This window comes from Thalassophryne amazonica, chromosome 7 (genome assembly GCF_902500255.1).
Source record: "Thalassophryne amazonica chromosome 7, fThaAma1.1, whole genome shotgun sequence".
Lineage (NCBI taxonomy): Eukaryota > Metazoa > Chordata > Actinopteri > Batrachoidiformes > Batrachoididae > Thalassophryne > Thalassophryne amazonica.
In genome coordinates, this window is record NC_047109.1 from 1,005,981 (window position 1) to 1,027,785 (window position 21,805).

The 21,805-nt window shown below is 42.7% G+C and overlaps 1 protein-coding gene across 1 annotated transcript in view; it reads left to right on the forward strand.

The window, feature by feature from the left end:
- Window positions 1–21,805, forward strand: part of pik3r4 (phosphoinositide-3-kinase, regulatory subunit 4) — a 67,120-nt gene that overhangs the window by 4,893 nt on the left and 40,422 nt on the right. Inside the window, 12 exon segments of the mRNA XM_034173703.1 lie at window positions 4,477–5,231; window positions 5,914–5,960; window positions 5,963–6,008; window positions 6,011–6,047; window positions 10,782–10,993; window positions 11,259–11,462; window positions 11,465–11,659; window positions 14,216–14,350; window positions 14,429–14,650; window positions 14,791–14,964; window positions 16,097–16,242; window positions 16,327–16,530. Of these exon segments, the coding sequence (XP_034029594.1) occupies window positions 4,514–5,231; window positions 5,914–5,960; window positions 5,963–6,008; window positions 6,011–6,047; window positions 10,782–10,993; window positions 11,259–11,462; window positions 11,465–11,659; window positions 14,216–14,350; window positions 14,429–14,650; window positions 14,791–14,964; window positions 16,097–16,242; window positions 16,327–16,530 (2,340 nt within the window). The 5' untranslated portion in view covers window positions 4,477–4,513.

Genomic DNA, 21,805 nt, shown 5'->3' on the forward strand with positions numbered 1-21,805 from the left:
ACCATCAATAAAATGCACCTGTGTTTTTCGTCCATACCAGACGCCTGCCCATACCATAACCCCACCGCCACCATGGGCTACTCGATTCACAACATTGACATCAGAAAACTGCTCACCCACACAACGCCACACACGCTGTCTGCCATCTGCCCTGGACAGTGTGAACCGGGATTCATCCGTGAAGAGAACACCTCTCCAACATGCCAAACGCCAGTGAATGTGAGCATTTGTCCACTCAAGTCGGTTACGACGACGAACTGGAGTCAGGTCGAGACCCCGATGAGGACGACGAGCATGCAGATGAGCTTCCCTGAGACGGTTTCTGACAGTTTGTGCAGAAATTCTTTGGTTATGCAAACCGATTGTTTCAGCAGCTGTCCGAGTGGCTGGTCTCAGACGATCTTGGAGGTGAACATGCTGGATGTGGAGGTCCTGGGCTGGTGTGGTTACACGTGGTCTGCGGTTGTGAGGCTGGTTGGATGTACTGCCAAATTCTCTGAAACACCTTTGGAGACGGCTTATAGTAGAGAAATGAACATTCAGTACACAAGCAACAGCTCTGGTTGACATTCCTGCTGTCAGCATGCCAATTGCACGCTCCCTCAAATCTTGCAACATCTGTGGCATTGTGCTGTGTGATAAAACTGCACCTTTCAGAGTGGCCTTTTATTGTGGGCAGTCTAAGGCACACCTGTGCACTAATCATGGTGTCTAATCAGCATCTTGATATGGCACACCTGTGAGGTGGGATGGATTATCTCAGCAAAGGAGAAGTGCTCACTGTCACAGATTTAGACTGGTTTGTGGCCAATATTTGAGGGAAATGGTGATATTGTGCATGTGGAAAAAGTTTTAGATCTTTGAGTTCATCTCATACAAAATGGGAGCAAAACCAAAAAGTGTTGCGTTTATATTTTTGTTGAGTGTATGTCATGTCATAGAATCCAATAGACATAGACCTTGTTGGACCTTTACTTTGGAGACCAAGCATTCAACACTGTCAAAACTATTCCATTTATTAATCCTATTAGCTCAACCAATAATTTGCATCACTTTTTACCAAAATTGGAGCAACTTTAACTTTTGATCCCTGTATAAAATGAAACTGACCTTTGTCACCATTCTTGCTGTTTTTATCCCGTTACTCCATAGAATTCAGTCACAGATAGTCCAAATTATACCTTTTTGGAATCTTTATGATCAGGCAAATAATTTGGAATATTTTTCAATATGATTGGAGCATCTTTTAATTTTGACCTCTGTGTAATTCTGCAAGTGGCCACTACCTGACCACCGATTGAAAAGTCAAGTGGCCAATCGGTTTTTCAAAAGAGGAGTGTCTAAGGAGTATTTCTGTCGAATTTTATGCTTTTATCACCATTTGCATGATTGTTTCCAGGGGTCGAAATACATTTTTTTAAATCTACTTGCACTGGTGCTAGTAACAAAAAAAGTTACTTGCACAACCAAAAGTCAGTCTTATATCAACCTTAAAACTCCTCCTCTGATGGGTCAGACTCTTCCTCTCTGGGGAGAGTTTGAGGGGAGAGCAATAGCGACAGAGTTTTTTTTTTTTTTTTTTTCACGTGCGCGCGCGAACGAATCGTCCGTGAAGATTATTTTATTTATTAACTACACAGATGTATAATAAAACAAATGGTGACTGGTTTATAACACAATTATGACTGAGTTTGAGGGGGAGAGAGAGCGAGAAACTATGGAGCCCTGGAAGTGTCATCTCAAAATGTTTTGCATGTGGAGAGAATGTGCGCACGTTTTAAGTTTGAGTGCCCTTGTTTGAGTGAAACAAGGACACGATTATACTTCAACGTGGCCACAATTTGCAAAACGTGCACTCGACTTTGTCTTGACACATAAATGTTGGCTATTAGCCAACAAACCAGCAGACAGTGTAATGGTTTCGGTTATCTGCTGCACTACAGGGCTTCCTGAACTAATATATGTGTGTGTATATATATATATATATATATATATATATATATACACACACACACAGTGGTGGGCACAGATAACCAAAAAATTAACTTCGATAACAGATAATCAGATAACTGAAAAGTTATTTTCGATAAAGATAAAACAATAAACCACCCAAAAATGTATCGGAAGTTACAGATAACCGATAACAGATAAATTCCAATATTATCTCTGGCACATTTACAACTACTAGTAAAACAAATTTAATAGCTTCTAGTAATATTAAAAGTAACAACAGACCCAAACAATGAGACCATACTTTTTTCTTTCAATATTCTGCCCCTGCTGGAAGCTCTTGTTTACTACAGCGCTCCCAGCACAGAGGCACCCCGAGAGCAGCCATAAGGCCAGCTCTCTATCAATTACAATGCTCCGGTCAGGTGGAGGTCTTGGAAAATAGTCATGCGGAGTTATGGTTTTGATTTATAAATAACATTAATACTGATAGAATAACTCCATTAATGTTAAGTTAAAGTTAAGTGTAAAGTTAAAATATAACATATATCTTTTAATGTTGAATAATGCACTAATTCTGAGGTTTTGTAACAAACAGACAGATTGCAAACGATTTTGGGTAAAAGTGCCTCTGCTAAACACTGATTGGTTCAGTCATTCATTATGTAAACCAACACGTTAATATGACGTCTGTCATGTGTTGGTGTTTAAAGATAAATGTGCTTTTGTAAAATATTCCATTTTTTTATTTGTAAAACCAGGCATTTTTACGGAGCCCTGCAAGTGTCATCGCAAAATGTTTTGCATGTGGAGAGAAGGGTGGGCGCACGTTTGATGATGTTGTAAAACTGGCTTACACTGTGCAAGATGATTTTTCATGCAGGGATTTTTGTGGACCAAGTTTCAGGTTAATCGTGGCATCCTGTATCGGTGTAGTGTACATGGAGTATCAAGCTGCAGTCAACATCTGATGACGCACATCCTGATGCGCCGATCGTGATGGTCGAATGAGAACAACCTGTTTGATAGTTTTGTGTCGGGCCATCATGATGGTATCCAGCTGCTGAAAAGGCTAGCAAGCCTCCAAACGCTTGCACTGTGCCGGTCAAACACTGCAGAGCTGTCCTTGTAATGTTGTTGTTATTATTATTATTATTATTATTTGCTGTTGTTTTATTTTAAACTTCATTTGTAAAAAAAAAAAAAAAAGCCATTTGCAAAAGCCAAAAAGTTGATTTGACAATCATCTGATATAACCGGGGTCAAAAATAAATAGAAACACCCGCCATCTACTGGTTCCCAGACACTTAGTACTTAGAGCGAATACTGCCATGAGCACTACTGGCCAGTCAATGCTAGATGGCAGTAGAGGCCTTGAAAACAAAATTCCAGATAATCCCTGTCTGCTACATTTAAAATGCGTGGAATTTAACAAACCAAATATAAAAACCGTCTATAAACGCAGAGATATATTCAAGAGAGTTTTAGGCACTAGAGTTTAATGCTGTTGTCCGTGGAGCCTGAACAGAGTGTCTGAAATGCATTTGTCCTGTCGTGACGTTCTGAGATTACATCATCGTACCCATAATGCACTGCGGGGCACAGCATGTGCTCACAAAAACCTTAAAATTAGCACATTACTTTAAAACTAAAAAACATATATCTGATATTTCACTTTAATAAAACTTCAGACATGACAGTAATTTAAATAACTTGTCCAAAAGTAGTTTGGTTAAAATTTGAACCATAAGTTAAAAATGTATGCCTGTGGATACTTAGGAGATATTTGGCCAACAGATCGTATGGTGTTAACAGGAAATGTTTGTTTTTTTTGGGGGGGGCGTTTCTCCTTTGTCTGCAGAGGATTGAGATGCTTTTCATAGCAAGCAGTTTTCTTCTGTTAGCAGTGGGTATAACTTGTGCGTCCTGTTACAAAACTTTGAACAGGTGGGTGCTGAACATGATTTTAAATTTTAAAAATGCTTGTCACTGTTCGGCTGACTTGTTTATTCTGGTTAAAAGTTATCAGACAAAAATTAATCGGAAGATAATTGGCCCGATAATGGTTTTTAAGTTATCTAAAAAGATAATCCGATAATATAGAACATTATCTTGCGATAATTAGCTGGTTATTGGATTATCGGAAGTGTGCCCACCACTGTGTGTATGTATGCATATCTGTGTGTGATTGTAAAGCACATATACTCCTTAAAATAGCAGTAATCTGGAATTGGCCAATTTCAAAATCTTTTTTTTTTTTTTTTGTAAAATCTTTTTATTGAAAAAATCAGAAACGCAAACAATAAATGCATTGTGGTTACAGAAGATTTTCATTTTTTCAATTTTTTTTTCTGTACACACTCAAAACACTCCCCTCCCTCCCCCCACCCCGACTGGACCCAAAAAATAATGATAGTAATAAGAACAATAAATTGACAGAAACCATACTAGCAGCCAATTTCAAATCTGACATTTTGTAACACTGAGTGATAAATTACTTGATGTTTACGGTCAACTTTCCTACAGGTTTTACATGATCTTTGCAGACTTTCACTGAGGCATCATGGGAAATCAGCTGGCTGGGATTGCCCCATCCCAGATCTTGTCTGTGGATAGCTACTTTTCAGACATCCATGACCATGAGTACGATAAGAGCCTAGGCAGCACTCGCTTCTTCAAGGTGGCCCGGGCCAAACACAGGGAGGGCCTGGTGGTGGTCAAAGTCTTTGCCATCCAGGACCCGTCACTGCCGCTGACCAGCTACAAACAGGAGCTGGAGGAGCTGAAGATCAGGCTACACTCTTGCCAGAACTGCCTGCCCTTCCAGAAAGCCTCGCTGACAGAGAAAGCTGCCATCCTCTTCCGCCAATATGTCCGTGACAACCTATATGACCGAATCAGCACACGGCCATTCCTCAACGGCGTGGAGAAGCGCTGGCTGTCCTTCCAGATCCTCAGTGCTGTTGACCAGGCACACAAGGCTGGTGTCCGTCACGGGGACATAAAGACAGAGAACGTGATGGTGACCAGCTGGAACTGGGTGCTGCTCACTGACTTTGCGAGCTTCAAACCCACCTACCTGCCAGAGGACAATCCCGCTGACTTCAACTACTTCTTTGACACTTCCAGGCGGAGGACATGTTACATTGCTCCTGAGAGGTTTGTAGACGGAAGCATGTTTGCCACAGAGAGTGACCAGAATACGCCACTGGTGGACCTGACCAACAACAACCAGAGGAGCCGAGGGGAACTGAAACAGGCTATGGACATTTTCTCTGCAGGTACATTCATTTTGAAGTTGTCATTCATAGTGAACATTGGAATTCTTTCATGCAGTAATAATCTTTTTAGAGACACATGTCCTATTCCTTTAGGACTAACAACTTAAAGGTACCTTATGTCTCCTAGTATATCTCAGGTCTCCATTGTCCTCGGTAAACCTTGGAAATCTTTTTAATCTTCCATAATGGATATTCCTCCTGGAGGACTGAGAAGGCTTCATGGAGGAGATATAAGGTCATCAAGCCTTTGATAAACCAGGGTCTTCTGAAGGCTTTGTTGGGCTACCTTCAGCTCAAAATTGGGTTCATAAATTAATAACTACACCCTTTTAATAGGAGCCTGCAGAACACGATCGTCTAAAGTCATTGTAGAACATCAGGATCGAGCTTTTTCCTTGTCCAGATGTGTCACTGGCATCAGGAACAGGACGGGCTGGGAGGACAGGACTCAACAATCAGAATCAAATGTCTTTATTTTTCCCGTAAGAGGGAAATTAGTGTTGCAGCAGTACAGCAAAAGATGATATATAACAGTATTAAGCAATGAAAATAATACGCAGTTAAAAAATCTAAAATCAGACATAAGAAAAAACAACCAATTAAAGCACCAGTACACCATACAAATGTCAAATGTCAATACAGAATTCATGCCAACAATGACTGGATCTGGTGTCTTTTTTAGGTTGTGTGATAGCTGAGCTGTTCACAGAGGGTGTCCCGCTCTTTCGATCTGTCCCCAGCTGCTGGCGTATCGTAAAGGGCACTTCCAGACAGAGCAGGTCTTATGAAGATCGAAGACCGAAGCATTCGTGAGCTGGGTAAGGATCACATTTGGGCTTTCACCACAGCTCCTCAGTGGAGGTGGTTTAGGTCATCAGATAAAACCTTTGAAGTTGATTATTTTTTGCAAACGTAACTTTTAGGGGTTGGGAAAAAAAAAAAAACTCTTGCATTCATTGTAATGTGGACGTCGGACGGTCTTCAATAAATTCACTGATGTCAAGAATCTAATTTCTGAATTTGTTGACCAGAGAGTACGTGTCAGCTACAGGGGCATCACACTACTCAGGCTTCCTGGTAAAGTCTACTCCAGGGAGATGGAAAGGAGGGTTCAGCTGATTGTCGAACCTCTGATTGAAGAGGAACAATGTGGGTTCCGTCCTGGTGATGGAACAACCGACCAGCTCTTCACTCTCACAAGGATCCTTGAGGGTGCCTGGGAGTGTGACCTACATGTGTTTGGTGGACCTGGAGAAGGCGTATATCAGGTACCCCGGGAGATACTGTGGGAGGTGCGTGGGAGTATGGAGTGAGGGTGGTCCCTTCTCAGGGTGATCCAGTATGCTGTACTCACAAAGTGAGAGCTCTGTTCTGGGTGTTCGGCAGTAAGTTGGACTCGTTTCTGGTGGGGGTTGGCCTCCACCAGGGCTGCGCCTTGTCACCAGTCCTGTTTGTGATATTCATGGACAGGATATTGAGGCGTAGTCGGGGAGAGGAGAGTTTCCGGTTTGGTGGGCTCAGGGTCTCATCACTGCTTTTTGCAGATGATGTGGTCCTATTGGTTTCATCAGCCTGTGACCATCCCACACTCACTGGGTCGTTTCTCAGACTGAGTGTGAAGCGACTGGGATGAGGATCAGCACCTTCTAAATCGTGACGGCCATGGTTCTCAGCAGGAAACTGATGGATGCCTACTCCGGGTAGGGAATGAGGTCTTGCCCCACGTGAAGGAGTTCAGGTTTACCCTCTCGCAGTATTGCTCATGAGTGTGGGTACAATGGAGCGCAAGATTGACGTAGAATTGGTGCAGCAGGGGCGTGTTGTGATGAAAAAAGGAGATGAGCCAAAGGCTCACCTATGGTCCAGAGGGTTGGGTCTTGACCGAAATAACTAGATCGTGGGTACCAGTGGCCAAATGGGCTTCCTTAGAGGGTGGCTGGGTGTCCTCCCTTGAGATAAGGTGAGAATTCCCGTCAGTAGAGCCTCCTTGTTGAAAGGAGCCAGTTGAGGTGGTTTAGGCATCTGGTAAGGATCATCCATCTGGGAGGACATCTGTGGAAGACCCAGGACTAGGTGGATAGATTATATATCCACCCAGTCCTGGGTCCTGGCCTGGGAATCCTTCAGTCAGAGGTGGTCAGTGTGGCCCGTGAAAGGGAAGTCTGGGGTCCCGCTGCTGGAGCTGTTTGTCGCCCACGACCAGATCCCAATAAGTGGTTGAAGATGAATGGGAATGTTTGTGGAACTGTGGCTGCTGGCTTCTGTTCCTCATGGCTTTTTTTTTTTTTTCCATTTTTGAGCCAGTAGTATGCTTTTTTTTTATTTTTTTTTTTAATTTAAGTACATTTGCTTTGTTACAACACTCTGAAATCTCGCAGACAGCGGGTCTCTGCAGGTGCAAAGCTGCACTGTCTGATGCAACACAGGAACCACCATTTCTGGACTGTACGTGACACACTATAGAACAAGTAGCAGCTAGCAACAGGTTCTGGCTACATCTGAACACAGGTTTTACTTCAAAATCTGAATAAAACTGTTAAAGGATGGAGCGCTAAAGAAAGTCTCTCCTTTTAAATCTTCACACTTCTTAGCATGTGAAGGTTGTCGCTGAAAACAGTCTGATAGTTTCATAAAGGGTGCAGAGAGAGTATTTCTCAAGTATCATGATTGATCAGCTAAAGTCATCTCCAGCACTATTTTCATTGTAATGTGTATTGTGGCACACTGCGTGTGCAGTTCATCCCACTGCACCCAAAGTCCAATTAAACAGAAATCCAGGAGGACAGGTGTCAGGGGTCATGTTTTCTGTGGGTTAGAGTTATCAGCCACTGCAGCAGATTTTCCACCATTATCACATGTGTTCCTGTTTTTAATTATACTGGCACAAGTATAAATCATCAGCATTTAGTTCTATAACCCTTTACCACAACCAAAGGGTAACCAAAGTGCTTTACAGTAAAATCAAGAAATAAATTTATCATCAGTAAGAGCATAACGTACAATAAAATCAGAGGAGGCACAAAAAAAGCAAAAATGTCACAGCACTACTCGCTATTACAGGCCACTTTGAATACAGCCTTGAGCTTTGATTTAAAAAGTGCTAGGTCAGTAATGGCATGTATTGCGGGGGTAACGTGTTCCATAGTTTGGGGCTGGCAGCTACAAAAGTGCCATCACCCCAAAGTTTGCATCTCATCCTCGGACCTCTGAAGTAAAGTTGACCAGATGATCGCAATGATCTGTTATAGTTGCATAGAATAAAAATTTCAGACAGGTGGAAGGAGTAAGGCCAAGTAGGCCTTGTTTACGATGCCACTTCAAATCGGATTCAAATTAGATCTCACTGATTGACTGTCCATGTTGTATGTATCAGAGGTGTCCAAAGACATTCCAGAAAGGGCCAAGAGGGGGCAGGTTTTCTTTGCAGCCATTGACTCCAGCAAGTGGTTTCACTGATGAAAATCACTTTGAGCAGCTGGAACACCAGTGGGACAGCAACTGACCAGATCTGATCTGTGTGTCCACACTGACATAGTCTTATCCAGGAAAAACACAGACGTGATGCAGAGGACAGTTTGAAATCCTGTTGGAGCGACCGAGATGTTCCGATTGAAACGGATTTATAAAAATGTGATTTGCATCACATTTCAAATCAGCTCCATATGTGGTTTGAATCCACTTTGAAAAAAAAATCAGATGTGGTTTTTTGCTGCTCAGTCTGCCAAAAATCAAATCTCACTCAGTACAATCTGGATATGCTACAAATCTGATTTTGAGTGGCAATGCGTACAAGCCGGTTGTCACACAATAAGGCAAAAGATGCATCGATGATCCTGTGTTCAAGCCAGAATGCTGCCGATTGTGGTAACTCTGAACACAGATTGTGAGAAGAGTTATTCAGAGTATATCTTGAGTGCAGTTGTATATAAAAGTTTGGGCACCCCTGATGATTTTCTTGATTTTCCTTTATAAATCATTGGTTGTCTGGATCAAAACTGCCATTTAAATATAATGTAATGCAGACAGACACACTGATATTTGAGAAGTGAAATGAAGTTTCTAGTATTTAAAGTGTGCAATAATTATTTAAACAAATTAGGCAGGTGCATAAATTTGGGCACCCTTGTCATTTTATTGATCTGAATACATTTAGCACTAATTATTAGAACACAAAATTGGTTTGTAAGCTCATTGACCCTTGACTTCCTTACACAGGTGAATCCAATCATGAGAAATGGTATTTAAGGTGGCCATTTGCAAATGTTTCCCCTCTTTGTATCTCTTCTAATGAGTGGCAACATGGGAGCCTCTAAACAACTCTCAAATGACCTGAAAACAAAGATTGTTCAACATCATGGTTTAGGGGAAGGATACAAAATGCTATCTCAGAGATTTCAGCTGTCAGTTTCCATTGTAAGGAACATAGTGAGGAAATGGAAGACCACAGGCACAGTACTAGTTAAGGCCTGAAGTGGCAGGCCAAGAAAAATCTCAGATAATCTGAAGCGAAGGATGGTGAGAACAGTCATAGTCAACCCACAGACCTGCTCCAAAGACCTACAACATGATCTTACTGCAGATAGTGTCTCTGTGCATCGTTCAACTTAACAGCACACTTTGCACAAAGAGAAACTGTATGATGCAGAGGAAACCTTTTCTGCATACACGCCACAAACAGTTGCTTGAGGTATGTTAAAGCACATTTGGACAAGCCAGCTTCATTTTGGAATAAGGTGTTGTGGACTGATGTGTGGCCAGTGCAGGTACTGGGAATCTTGTTAAAGTTGAGGGTCACATGGATTCTAGTCAGTATCAGCAGATTCTTGAGAACAATGTTCATGAATCAGTGACAAAGTTGAAGTTGTGCCAAGGCTGGATCTTTCAACAATACAATGACCCTAACCACTGCTCAAAATCTACTAAGGCATTCATGCAGAGGAACAAGTACAACATTCTGGAATGGCCATCTCAGTCCCCAGACCTGAATATTATTGAAATTCTGTGGTGTGATTTTAAGCTGGCTGTTCATGCTTGGAAACCAACAAACCTGAGATATTTTGTAAAGAAGAATGGTCCAAAATACCTTCAGTCAGAATCCAGACTCTCATTGGAAGCTATAGGAAGCATTTAGAGGCTGTTATTTCTGCAACAGGAGGATCTACTAAATATTGTTTTTTTGTTTTGTTTTTTTCTTCTTCTGTTGGGGTGCCCACATTTATGCACCTTGCCTGATTTTGTTTACAGAATTATTGCACACTTTCTGTAAATCCTATAAACTTCATTTCACTTCTCAAATATCACTGTTTGTCTACTTTATGATATATTTAACTGAAATTGCTGATCCAAATAACCAATGATTTATAAGGAAAATCATGTAAGTCATCGGGGGTGCCCAAACTTTTACATACAACTGTATATAATTGAGTCCTTCAAAAGTAGGCGAAAGAAGATCAAACCTCAGAGTTGAAGGTTTTTCAAACATATTTTCTTCCTGATCGTTTGTGGTGGGGAATTGTGCACTCTGACGGTGCAGCGTCTTTGTCTCTGTCAGGTGGCTCAGATGGTGCAGCGGCAGCCTGAGAAGCGTCTGACGGCTGAGGAGTACTTGAAGCAGCAGAGAGGAAAAGCCTTCCCCGACATCTTTTACACATTCCTGCAGCCGTACATGGCTCAGTTCGCCAAGGAGACCTTCCAGTCTGCAGACGAGCGTGTGCTCGTTATCCGCAAAGACCTCGACAACATTCTGCACAACCTGCGAGGAAGTGAGGAAGGGAGGGAAGGCAAAAATAAGAAGCTCACACAGTAATACTGTTCATTCTTCACCTGTCATTAACCAGATGAAACCAAAATGTTGCCATCTAGAGGTGATATTCTTGTGGTTACGTTACTGTGCTGCTCATTCAGTTTTACTGCTCCCACAGTCAACACATTAAAAACAAACAAAAACACTGACTTCATTGCAGTTACACTGTCACCAAGCAGCATGTATAGTTGTTATATTAACAGGAAAAACTCCTCTCCCCACAGGCTCCTCCTCTTCCTCCCAGGAGGGCAGCAGCCCCAGCGTGGGGCTCCCTCAGAGCTCCAGGGAGGAGCAGGGCCTCCTCGTCCTGGTGTCCGTCATCACCTCCTGCTTGCAGACGCTGCACTTGTGTGACTCAAAGCTGGCAGCGCTGGAGCTCATCCTCCACTTGGCGCCACGTCTGGCGGTCGACATCCTGCTGGACCGCATCACCCATATCTGCTGCACTTCTGCAACGATCCTGTGCCGCGAGTGCGGGCTCAAGCCGTGCGCACTCTGGCCAAAGTGCTGGCGCTGGTGAAGGAGGTGCCAAGGAATGATGTCAACATCTACCCAGAATACATCCTGCCTGGAATCGCCCACCTTGCGCAGGATGACGCCACCATCGTCAGGCTGGCGTACGCAGGTCAGGGGCTGCTCTGCTTTTACTTTGAGTCCAAACAGTGGCTGGATTTTAAACTGTGGTCAGAGATCTCCAGTGTTTTCAGAGAACTTTCACAGAAGAATTTTGATGTGTAAGAATAAAGTGTAAAAAGGGCAGCGTGGAGGCCAAGTGGTCAGTGTGCTTGTTTCCACAGCTGAATGTTCCTGGTTCAAACCCACCCCTGCCCATTCCCCATGTAACACAGAGTCATATCAGAACAGACATCCGGTGTTAAACTTGTGCCATGTCAACATGCAGACAGTGGTGGGCACAGCTAACCAGAAAGTTGTCTTCGATAACTGGTAGTCAGCTAACTGAAAAGTTTTTAACACTAAACCGATAAACTCTCTAAAAACTTATCAGAAGCTACACATAGTCGATAACTTTTGATTTTACCTCATATACGGTCTCAGCTACTAAGAAGCTGATTTTGAGTTTAAACACCGCCAAAGCTTCTGATAGAGCCAACACTGATCACAAACCCAAACAGCCCATCAACCAGCACTTGTCTTTGTGCGCTCTCCCCCCTGCTGTAGGAGAACGTCATTTACCCTGACAGGATACAGTGCCCCTGCGATGAGACAGAGGTCTTGAAATGGAAAGCAGGTTTGAGTTATGGTTTTGCTTTAGAAATAAAATTATTCTGAATAAGAATAACTACATTAATGTAAACTCTTAAAATCTAGAAAGTGATATATAACACATCTGTTAATTTTAAAATAATGCACTAATTCTGAAGATTTGAACATTAACACACAGATGCCCAGAGGGGATTATGGGTAACTAAGCCTCTGCTCATACTGATTGGTTGATGCATTCATTCTATGTAAAAACCAACAGAATAAAAATAAGAAATTTTCAAGATCCCGCTAGACAGCGCCTAAGTGCATGCGTGATGACATCACAACTCTATCCAGTTAGGGACATGAGGTTTCACTCAATAACAAGAACTGTCAAAAAAAACTTTCTCGTGTGTTGGAATTGTGTGGCGATAGGAATCGCCATTTGAATGCTTGAATAACAATATCAGTCGCACAAAGAAATCAAATAATAGTGAAAACATGTTCGGTGCGGTGTTATCATGCCTGGTTTACATGGAGAGATAATTAGGCCGATATAAGACCCGATCTTCCCCTTCCAACAATCTTAATGACGCCCTGACAATCGTGATGATACTAAATATAATCTCATCAGATATTCCTGCCGTGTGTGGTGTGGATATGCTAGAAGGACGTGAGGAGCTAAATATGACATGCAGCCAATCAGAAAGCGAGGTGTTTGACCTGGGAATGTTCGTGTGTGAAATCTGTTTGTGTTGTTTTTACTGTGTGACTGACACCACACACTGTACAACTAAACTGTCAGATCTATGATTTTTTTTTTTAATCTCCACGTGTGGGGTCTCTCAGGTTTTGGAAACCTACAGATATGCTGATGTGGAATAAATAAATAAATAAAAATAAAAAAATACCACCCACGGGATTCGTACCTGCACTTTACTGAGTGCCAGCCTGAAATTTTACCACTGAGCTACCATCACTGGCCTATAACAGTGTGGGGAAAATGCTTGAAATCAAGAAAGAGATGGCCGTATTTAAAAAAAAAAAAAAAAAAAAAAAGTACACCATAAAAAAAAAACATTATTATTATTATATTGAATCCCTCTTATCGAATATGATCCATCTGTTCCCTTTTAGCTCACCCATGGTCACAGACATACAGTCATGAAATGACATGAATCAGAAGCAGTTCGCTCTTCTTATGTCCACATCTGCTGTCCAGCCAGCCCGCGTGTGTGCCCTGCCCGACACACATGTCTTGTGGACGGTGCACCAGAACTGACACCACATCATATGGAACAGAGCTCACATGGGTGATGTGAAAGTCAGATCGCCTGCTGCATGTTCTGATCTGACGGTCCGTTTCAGCCTGAGGGTAGCCTGTCAATGGGCTGCAGAGAGGGAGAGCATGCACACTCGCTGAAGCCCACAGCATATATCGCCACAGCAATATATGTTTTTAATTTATGTCCATGGGATGACAGTAAACCGACACACGTGTCACAGTGGGCAGTTATTAATCCATGTCTGTCCAAACACAGTACCTGTTGTTCAGCTGGGATGTCTAGAATGACTGATCACCACAGCCGCTTCAGTGGCCAGGCACCAAAGCCACACTCGTGGGGAACTTGGACAAATTTCACTGACAGCTTGACAGTGATTGTCTGCAGACTGTTGTCGTGCCAAGAGTGCGAATGGCCACATATTTTCTAAGTGCCTCACAGAGTTAGAGGTTCATGCGTGTCAGCTGGAATTTGGCCGACACCTGCCACGAGAGGGATCGATGGACTCTCGCAGCGCACACTCTCTTTCAGCCGCTGGTGTGCGCAAATATTTGTAGCAACAGGTGTATGAGGCATTCGAGGCAGGGACGATTTTACACATTTTGCACACGATTCCTGCTTCATGCGCACTTTGACCAAACCGCACTATGTGTGAAGGGGCCCTGACATTGTTCTTTATTTTCTTTGCTGCTCAGAGAACATCGCTCATCTGGCAGAGAGTGCCCTGCGTTTCCTGGAGTTGGTTCAGGAAAACAATGTGAGCATGGAACAGGACGTGAGCAGTGAGGATGCAGAGGAAACGCTGCACACCAATGAAAACTACGACTCAGGTACGACACACCCACAGATCTCCATTCCCTCTGCCCGATCCTGCTAGGTTGTTTTATGGCCATGTGTCTGGTGTTCAGAGCTGCAGGCCCTGCATGAGATGGTGCAGCAGAAGGTGGTGACATTGCTGAGCGACTCGGAGAACATTGTCAAACAGTCGCTGATGGAGAACGGCATCACACGCCTCTGTGTCTTCTTTGGTCGGCAGAAAGCCAACGACGTTCTGCTGTCTCACATGATCACCTTCCTCAATGACAAGAATGACTGGCACCTGCGCGGTGCCTTCTTCGACAGCATCGTGGGTGAGAAGTGCCCGTTGGTCTACAGCTGTGACTTTTTATTAACACCATGTTGACTAACATTGCCAGTTAAACGCACACTGTGCGTTCTCTCTCTGCAGCTGTGTGTTGCGTGTTGTTGATTCTGCGCTGTCGTGTTGCAGGTGTTGCAGCCTACGTGGGCTGGCAGAGCTCATCCATCCTGAAGCCCCTCCTCCAGCAGGGTCTGAGTGACACAGAGGAGTTTGTCATCTACAAAGCTCTCAACGCGCTCACCTGCATGTGTCAGCTGGGCCTGCTGCAGAAGCCGCACATCTACGAGTTTGTCAGTGACATTGGTAAGCTCAGCCAAATCGAAAAGTCCATACTCTGATACTCATTGATACTTAAAAAAAAAAAAAAAAGACACAACTTTCTACTCTGGGGTTAGATACTCATTTGCAACAGTCATGACGCCAACTGTGCCGATGTCTTCAGCGCCTCCACACAAATTCACACAACACTGCAACACACTAAAACACAACATAAAAATGAAAGCTGGCCAAAGAATGAAGTCACGGGTCAGTGTTACATAGAACAAGATTGCACGGTCTCATTTTTGAGTGTTGTTTGGTGTCAAAGCTCAGACAGCCTCAACCTCAGACAACCAAAAAATATCCTCATCCCCAATTCATATGCTACAAAATATTTGTCATACCTTAAAGTTATGTTACTGTATTTTTGTTTTGTACTACTAGTGCTGGTTTGAAAAGATCAATTCGCCAATTTTAAATCAGTCATTTTAATTCCCACAGATCGATTCACACATCCAAAGATCTGCAGAGGGGTGAGAGGAGGATTGGTCCGTGCCATCAGTCTTATAGCCAACCATATTAACTACCAATACTTCATTAATTTGCTGTCAGATGTCAACATAATATTAGCATTATGTTGCATAACTAGACAATTAGGTCACAGCTCAAAAACGGTTTTAATAACACCAACCCAAATCAAGATCGGCTTGAATCGAACTGAATCGACTTGAATCTACATAATCGATTCTGAGTCTTAAGAATCAGAATTGAATCAATACCCAGCTCTATGTTACTACATCATAGTGCTGCCATTGATAATTGAATTTTGTCATTTTTTGCTTGTATGGCATCAAATATTTTCCTGGATGTTGGTATTGCGTGTGAGGTTCTGGTATCACGACACCCATACTGTGCTGTGCCTCAAACAGCAGAGAGGTAACATTTTAAACAGGATACAGCTGGCAGCTCGACCCCTCTGAGACGATGCGTCTCCAACACACACACACACACGGTGCTGTTTTTTCTTTTTATTCCTGGCAGTTGTCTAATTTTTGAGTCTGGATCCTGTTCTGATACATGTTGCAGACACACTCAGGTTATAGTCATGAACATGATGAGTCTCCACAAACAGTTTCAGGGTGTTTGTGTCTCGTTTGTCCCTGGCGTCCGACTGTAGCTCCTTTCCTTTGCCATCCCAATCTGTGGATCCGCTATGGGGCGGTGGGCTTCATCACCGTGGTTGCACAGCACCTCAGCGTGGCTGACATCTACTGCAAACTGATGCCCCACCTCAACCCTTTCATTACTCAGCCCATCATCCAGGTGAGTCTCATATTTCACCCCCTCATCATAAGCCTCACCGTCATTTTACCATGCCGTCGTCATCTTCCCCATTGCTCTCGTCAGATTGACAAGGAGCTGGTGCTGCTGAGCGTGCTCAAGGAGCCGGTGAGTCGCTCCATCTTTGACTACGCCCTGCGCTCCAAAGACATTGCCAGCCTGTTTCGCCACCTGCTGCTTCGACAGAAGAAACGCATGGGGTCCATTCCAGAATGCCCGACCCCCGAAGACCCGGCCATCGCTCAGCTCCTGAAGAAGCTGCTGTCACAGGTCAGACGGAAAGACATGAAATTTAGTCAATCAGAGAGGAAGCTGGTAAAAGTCAGTAAAATTCATCACTTTGGAATGTCTTGACACCATGAAACATGTTTATCCTTCCTCTTGAAGATCATCTGCACAAATACTGTTTATTTTCTGTTTCTGTTGATTCCACATAATCTTGAAGTCATTATTCTGATGACCAGATTATGTGAAATGATCCTGGTCAAATAATTAACCGGCTCGTAGGTGCACACTCAGCATGATCATCTCGTGTTCTGCACTATTACTATATTATATTTATGGTCTTATTTAATTAAAATTAACATGGAGAACAAATAGACTGTTTTCAATAGAACTGAATAGAACAGTGTGTAGGTCTTATAGGGTCATGAGGCCAAAGGTCAGAGGTGTCTGTTGATGCCGACATCTTTGCAGGAGAACGAAGGTCCAAGTCTTTAGGGACCTGGTGCTTCCAGTTTTCCTGGACAGTTGTGAGCTCTGAACGTAACCACTGACCTTATGCTGATGACCGGATGTCTTTGGTATCAGGTTTCTGTGGAGGATCTTTGGCTCCCACTGGAATGACTTTGTCTCCAATGAACGGTTACTTAGTGAGACTTAGGCCGGGTTCACACGGCAGGATAATTAGGCCTAGGGCTGCAACAAACGATTATTTGGATCATCGATTAATCTGATGGGGTTTCGACACGATTAATCGGATTAGCGGGGAATTTTTTAAAAATGTGCCGGGGAAACTATTTTTCTCTCCTTATATCACTTTATTTAACAATAGAACATTATTTGAAAACTTAAAATACTTGAAAATCAACAAATTGTTAAATGTCCCTTGGCTGTTGAAATATAAAATAATAAAGAATAAAACAGTTTATAATAAAGAACAAAAATAATTATTTCAAATGGCATTGCTTTATCAAAGGGCTGAGTTGCCATAAAACAACATTGAGGAGGACATAGGGGAGGTGATGGTCTAGTGGTTAAGGTGTTGGGCTTGAGACCAGAAGATCCTCGGTTCAAATCCCAGCCTGACTGGAAAATCACTAAGGGCCCTTGGGCAAGGTCTTTAATCCCCTATTGCTCCCGGTGTGTAGTGAGCGCCTTGTGTGGCAGCACCCTGACATCGGGGTGAATGTGAGGCATTATTGTAAAGCGCTTTGAGCATCTGATGCAGATGGAAAAGCGCTATATAAATGCAGTCCATTTAACATTGAAACATGTAAATGTTATAAAATATATGGTGAAAAAAGAGGTATTTTTATTGCTGCAAATGAGCAATTAGCATAACCAGTTAACCATAAAACCTAAATCAAAAACTGTAGCCTGACTCATATGTGCAACATTCTCTGTATAACTTGTAAACTGTGGTCATTTCACAATGACTCAATCAATCAATCAACTTCAATCAACTTTTTTTTTATATAGACACACATGACTCATCCCACATATTCTTTCTCTCGCTCGCTCCCCCCCCTCTCTGTGTGTGTATTTGAGCAAACTTTGGAAACATGAAGACATTTAACTGTAAAATAAAGCCTATAAATGAATTTCTGGAGCTCTACAAGCAGAAGGAGCTCATTTTATGTGAAGACTTTGACGCTGCTCGGCTCTCTGTCTGCGGGGGGGGCGGCTGGCCAGTTGTGCGAGAAGAATTTGAACGTTTTAAACCAAAAAAAAAAAAAAAATGCCACTTGTCCAGTCGGACAACGATTTAGAGCTATTACTTGTCCGATCACATTTTACACTTGTCCCGGACAATTGGACAAGCGTTAATGTCGATGGTAGGACTTTGACAACATTAATCAATCAATCAATTTTTTTATATAGCGCCAAATCACAACAAACAGTTGCCCCAAGGCGCTTTATATTGTAAGGCAAGGCCATACAATAATTATGTAAAACCCCAACGGTCAAAACGACCCCCTGTGAGCAAGCACTTGGCTACAGTGGGAAGGAAAAACTCCCTTTTAACAGGAAGAAACCTCCAGCAGAACCAGGCTCAGGGAGGGGCAGTCTTCTGCTGGGACTGGTTGGGGCTGAGGGAGAGAACCAGGAAAAAGACATGCTGTGGAGGGGAGCAGAGATCGATCACTAATGATTAAATGCAGAGTGGTGCATACAGAGCAAAAAGAGAAAGAAACAGTGCATCATGGGAACCCCCCAGCAGTCTACGTCTATAGCAGCATAACTAAGGGATGGTTCAGGGTCACCTGATCCAGCCCTAACTATAAGCTTTAGCAAAAAGGAAGGTTTTAAGCCTAATCTTAAAAGTACAGAGGGTGTCTGTCTCCCTGATCTGAATTGGGAGCTGGTTCCACAGGAGAGGAGCCTGAAAGCTGAAGGCTCTGCCTCCCATTCTACTCTTACAAACCCTAGGAACTACAAGTAAGCCTGCAGTCTGAGAGTGAAGCGCTCTATTGGGGTGATATGGTACTACGAGGTCCCTAAGATAAGATGGGACCTGATTATTCAAAACCTTATAAGTAAGAAGAAGAATTTTAAATTCTATTCTAGAATTAACAGGAAGCCAATGAAGAGAGGCCAATATGGGTGAGATATGCTCTCTCCTTCTAGTCCCCGTCAGTACTGTAGCTGCAGCATTTTGAATTAACTGAAGGCTTTTTAGGGAACTTTTAGGACAACCTGATAATAATGAATTACAATAGTCCAGCCTAGAGGAAATAAATGCATGAATTAGTTTTTCAGCATCACTCTGAGACAAGACCTTTCTGATTTTAGAGATATTGCGTAAATGCAAAAAAGCAGTCCTACATATTTGTTTAATATGCGCTTTGAATGACACATCCTGATCAAAAATGACTCCAAGATTTCTCACAGTATTACTAGAGGTCAGGGTAATGCCATCCAGAGTAAGGATCTGGTTAGACACCATGTTTCTAAGATTTGTGGGGCCAAGTACAATAACTTCAGTTTTATCTGAGTTTAAAAGCAGGAAATTAGAGGTCATCCATGTCTTTATGTCTGTAAGACAATCCTGCAGTTTAGCTAATTGGTGTGTGTCCTCTGGCTTCATGGATAGATAAAGCTGGGTATCATCTGCGTAACAGTGAAAATTTAAGCAATACCGTCTAATAATACTTCCTAAGGGAAGCATGTATAAAGTGAATAAAATTGGTCCTAGCACAGAACCTTGTGGAACTCCATAATTAACTTTAGTCTGTGAAGAAGATTCCCCATTTACATGAACAAATTGTAATCTATTAGACAAATATGATTCAAACCCCCGCAGCGCAGTGCCTTTAATACCTATGGCATGCTCTAATCTCTGTGATAAAATTTTATGGTCAACAGTATCAAAAGCAGCACTGAGGTCTAACAGAACAAGCACAGAGATGAGTTCACTGTCCGAGGCCATAAGAAGATCATTTGTAACCTTCACTAATGCTGTTTCTGTACTATGATGAATTCTAAAACCTGACTGAAACTCTTCAAATAGACCATTCCTCTGCAGATGATCAGTTAGCTGTTTTACAACTACCCTTTCAAGAATTTTTGAGAGAAAAGGAAGGTTGGAGATTGGCCTATAATTAGCTAAGATAGCTGGGTCAAGTGATGGCTTTTTAAGTAATGGTTTAATTACTGCCACCTTAAAAGCCTGTGGTACATAGCCAACTAACAAAGATAGATTGATCATATTTAAGATCGAAGCATTAAATAATGGTAGGGCTTCCTTGAGCAGCCTGGTAGGAATGGGGTCTAATAAACATGTTGATGGTTTGGATGAAGTAACTAATGAAAATAACTCAGACAGAACAATCGGAGAGAAAGTGTCTAACCAAATACCGGCATCACTGAAAGCAGCCAAAGATAACGATACGTCTTTGGGATGGTTGAGTAATTTTTTCTCTAATAGTTAAAATTTTGTTAGCAAAGAAAGTCATGAAGTCATTACTAGTTAAAGTTAATGGAATACTCAGCTCAATAGAGCTCTGACTCTTTGTCAGCCTGGCTACAGTGCTGAAAAGAAACCTGGGGTTGTTCTTATTTTCTTCAATTAGTGATGAGTAGAAAGATGTCCTAGCTTTACGGAGGGCTTTTTTATAGAGCAACAGACTCTTTTTCCAGGCTAAGTGAAGATCTTCTAAATTAGTGAGACGCCATTTCCTCTCCAACTTATGGGTTATCTGCTTTAAGCTACGAGTTTGCGAGTTATACCACGGAGTCAGACACTTCTGATTTAAAGCTCTCTTTTTCAGAGGAGCTACAGCATCCAAAGTTGTCTTCAATGAGGATGTAAAACTATTGACGAGATACTCTATTAATAAAAAACTGTCGGTGCTGTTAATGTTTCTTTTTTTTTCCTCTCTCTCACTCTCTGCCTCTCACCTCACTGCTCTGGGAGACGCGCAGACAGCCTGAGCCTGACTAGATCCAACCGTCAGGCTTCATATCACTGCCTGACTTGTCATACTGAGACGTTACGACTGCTTACACAAAAATAAACAAACATGTGTTAACTTACCCAGACACTGAGCTCTCCCCTTCCTCATTGATGACTCCGATATGCTTTTGTTTGAGATGCTGCATCATTACCGTTGTACGCCTGTGCCATGCAAGGTCTGACTTGCAAATGTTGCAGTTAACAAACGTCTTTGCGTTGTTTAACGTAAAGTGCTCCCACACTTTTGAAGTCTTGACTTTCTTCTACTTGCTTCTGCCATATTCTAAGTGTGTAGTTCTTCTACAAAACAGCATCTGATCTGCTCTGTGCACTGGTCGCTACTGGCGTCAGAAGCGGCCAGCAGCTTCTGGCGCCATAATCGCTCGACACAACGCATCGATGACGCAATGTGTTGCCAATGCCTGTTGTAATCTAACTTTATAGATTTTATTGATTCGTTGTTGCAGCCCTAATTAGGCTGATATCAGACCCGATCTTCCCCTTCCGACAATCTTAAGGACGCCCCGACAATCGTGTTGACACTAAAGATAATTGTATCAGATATTCCTTTCGTGTGTGGTGTGTTCAGAGCGCTCTGATCTACTCGGAAGGACATCAGGAGCGCTTTGATCGCAAATCTGGGATATTCAACATGTTGGATTTATTTGGCCCGATATCGCAGTGTGTGTTGTGTCCCCGACCACAAACGAGCACGCAGCCTGCTGAATGTGACATGTAGCCAATCAGAAAGCGTGGTGATGGATGCACGGAGCAGAAAATAAAATACTTAACAGAAAGTCCAGCGGTCCCGCTGTCTCCACTCCTTTAACCTCTGGGGTCCGATGGCATTTTTTGGACAGTTCACTC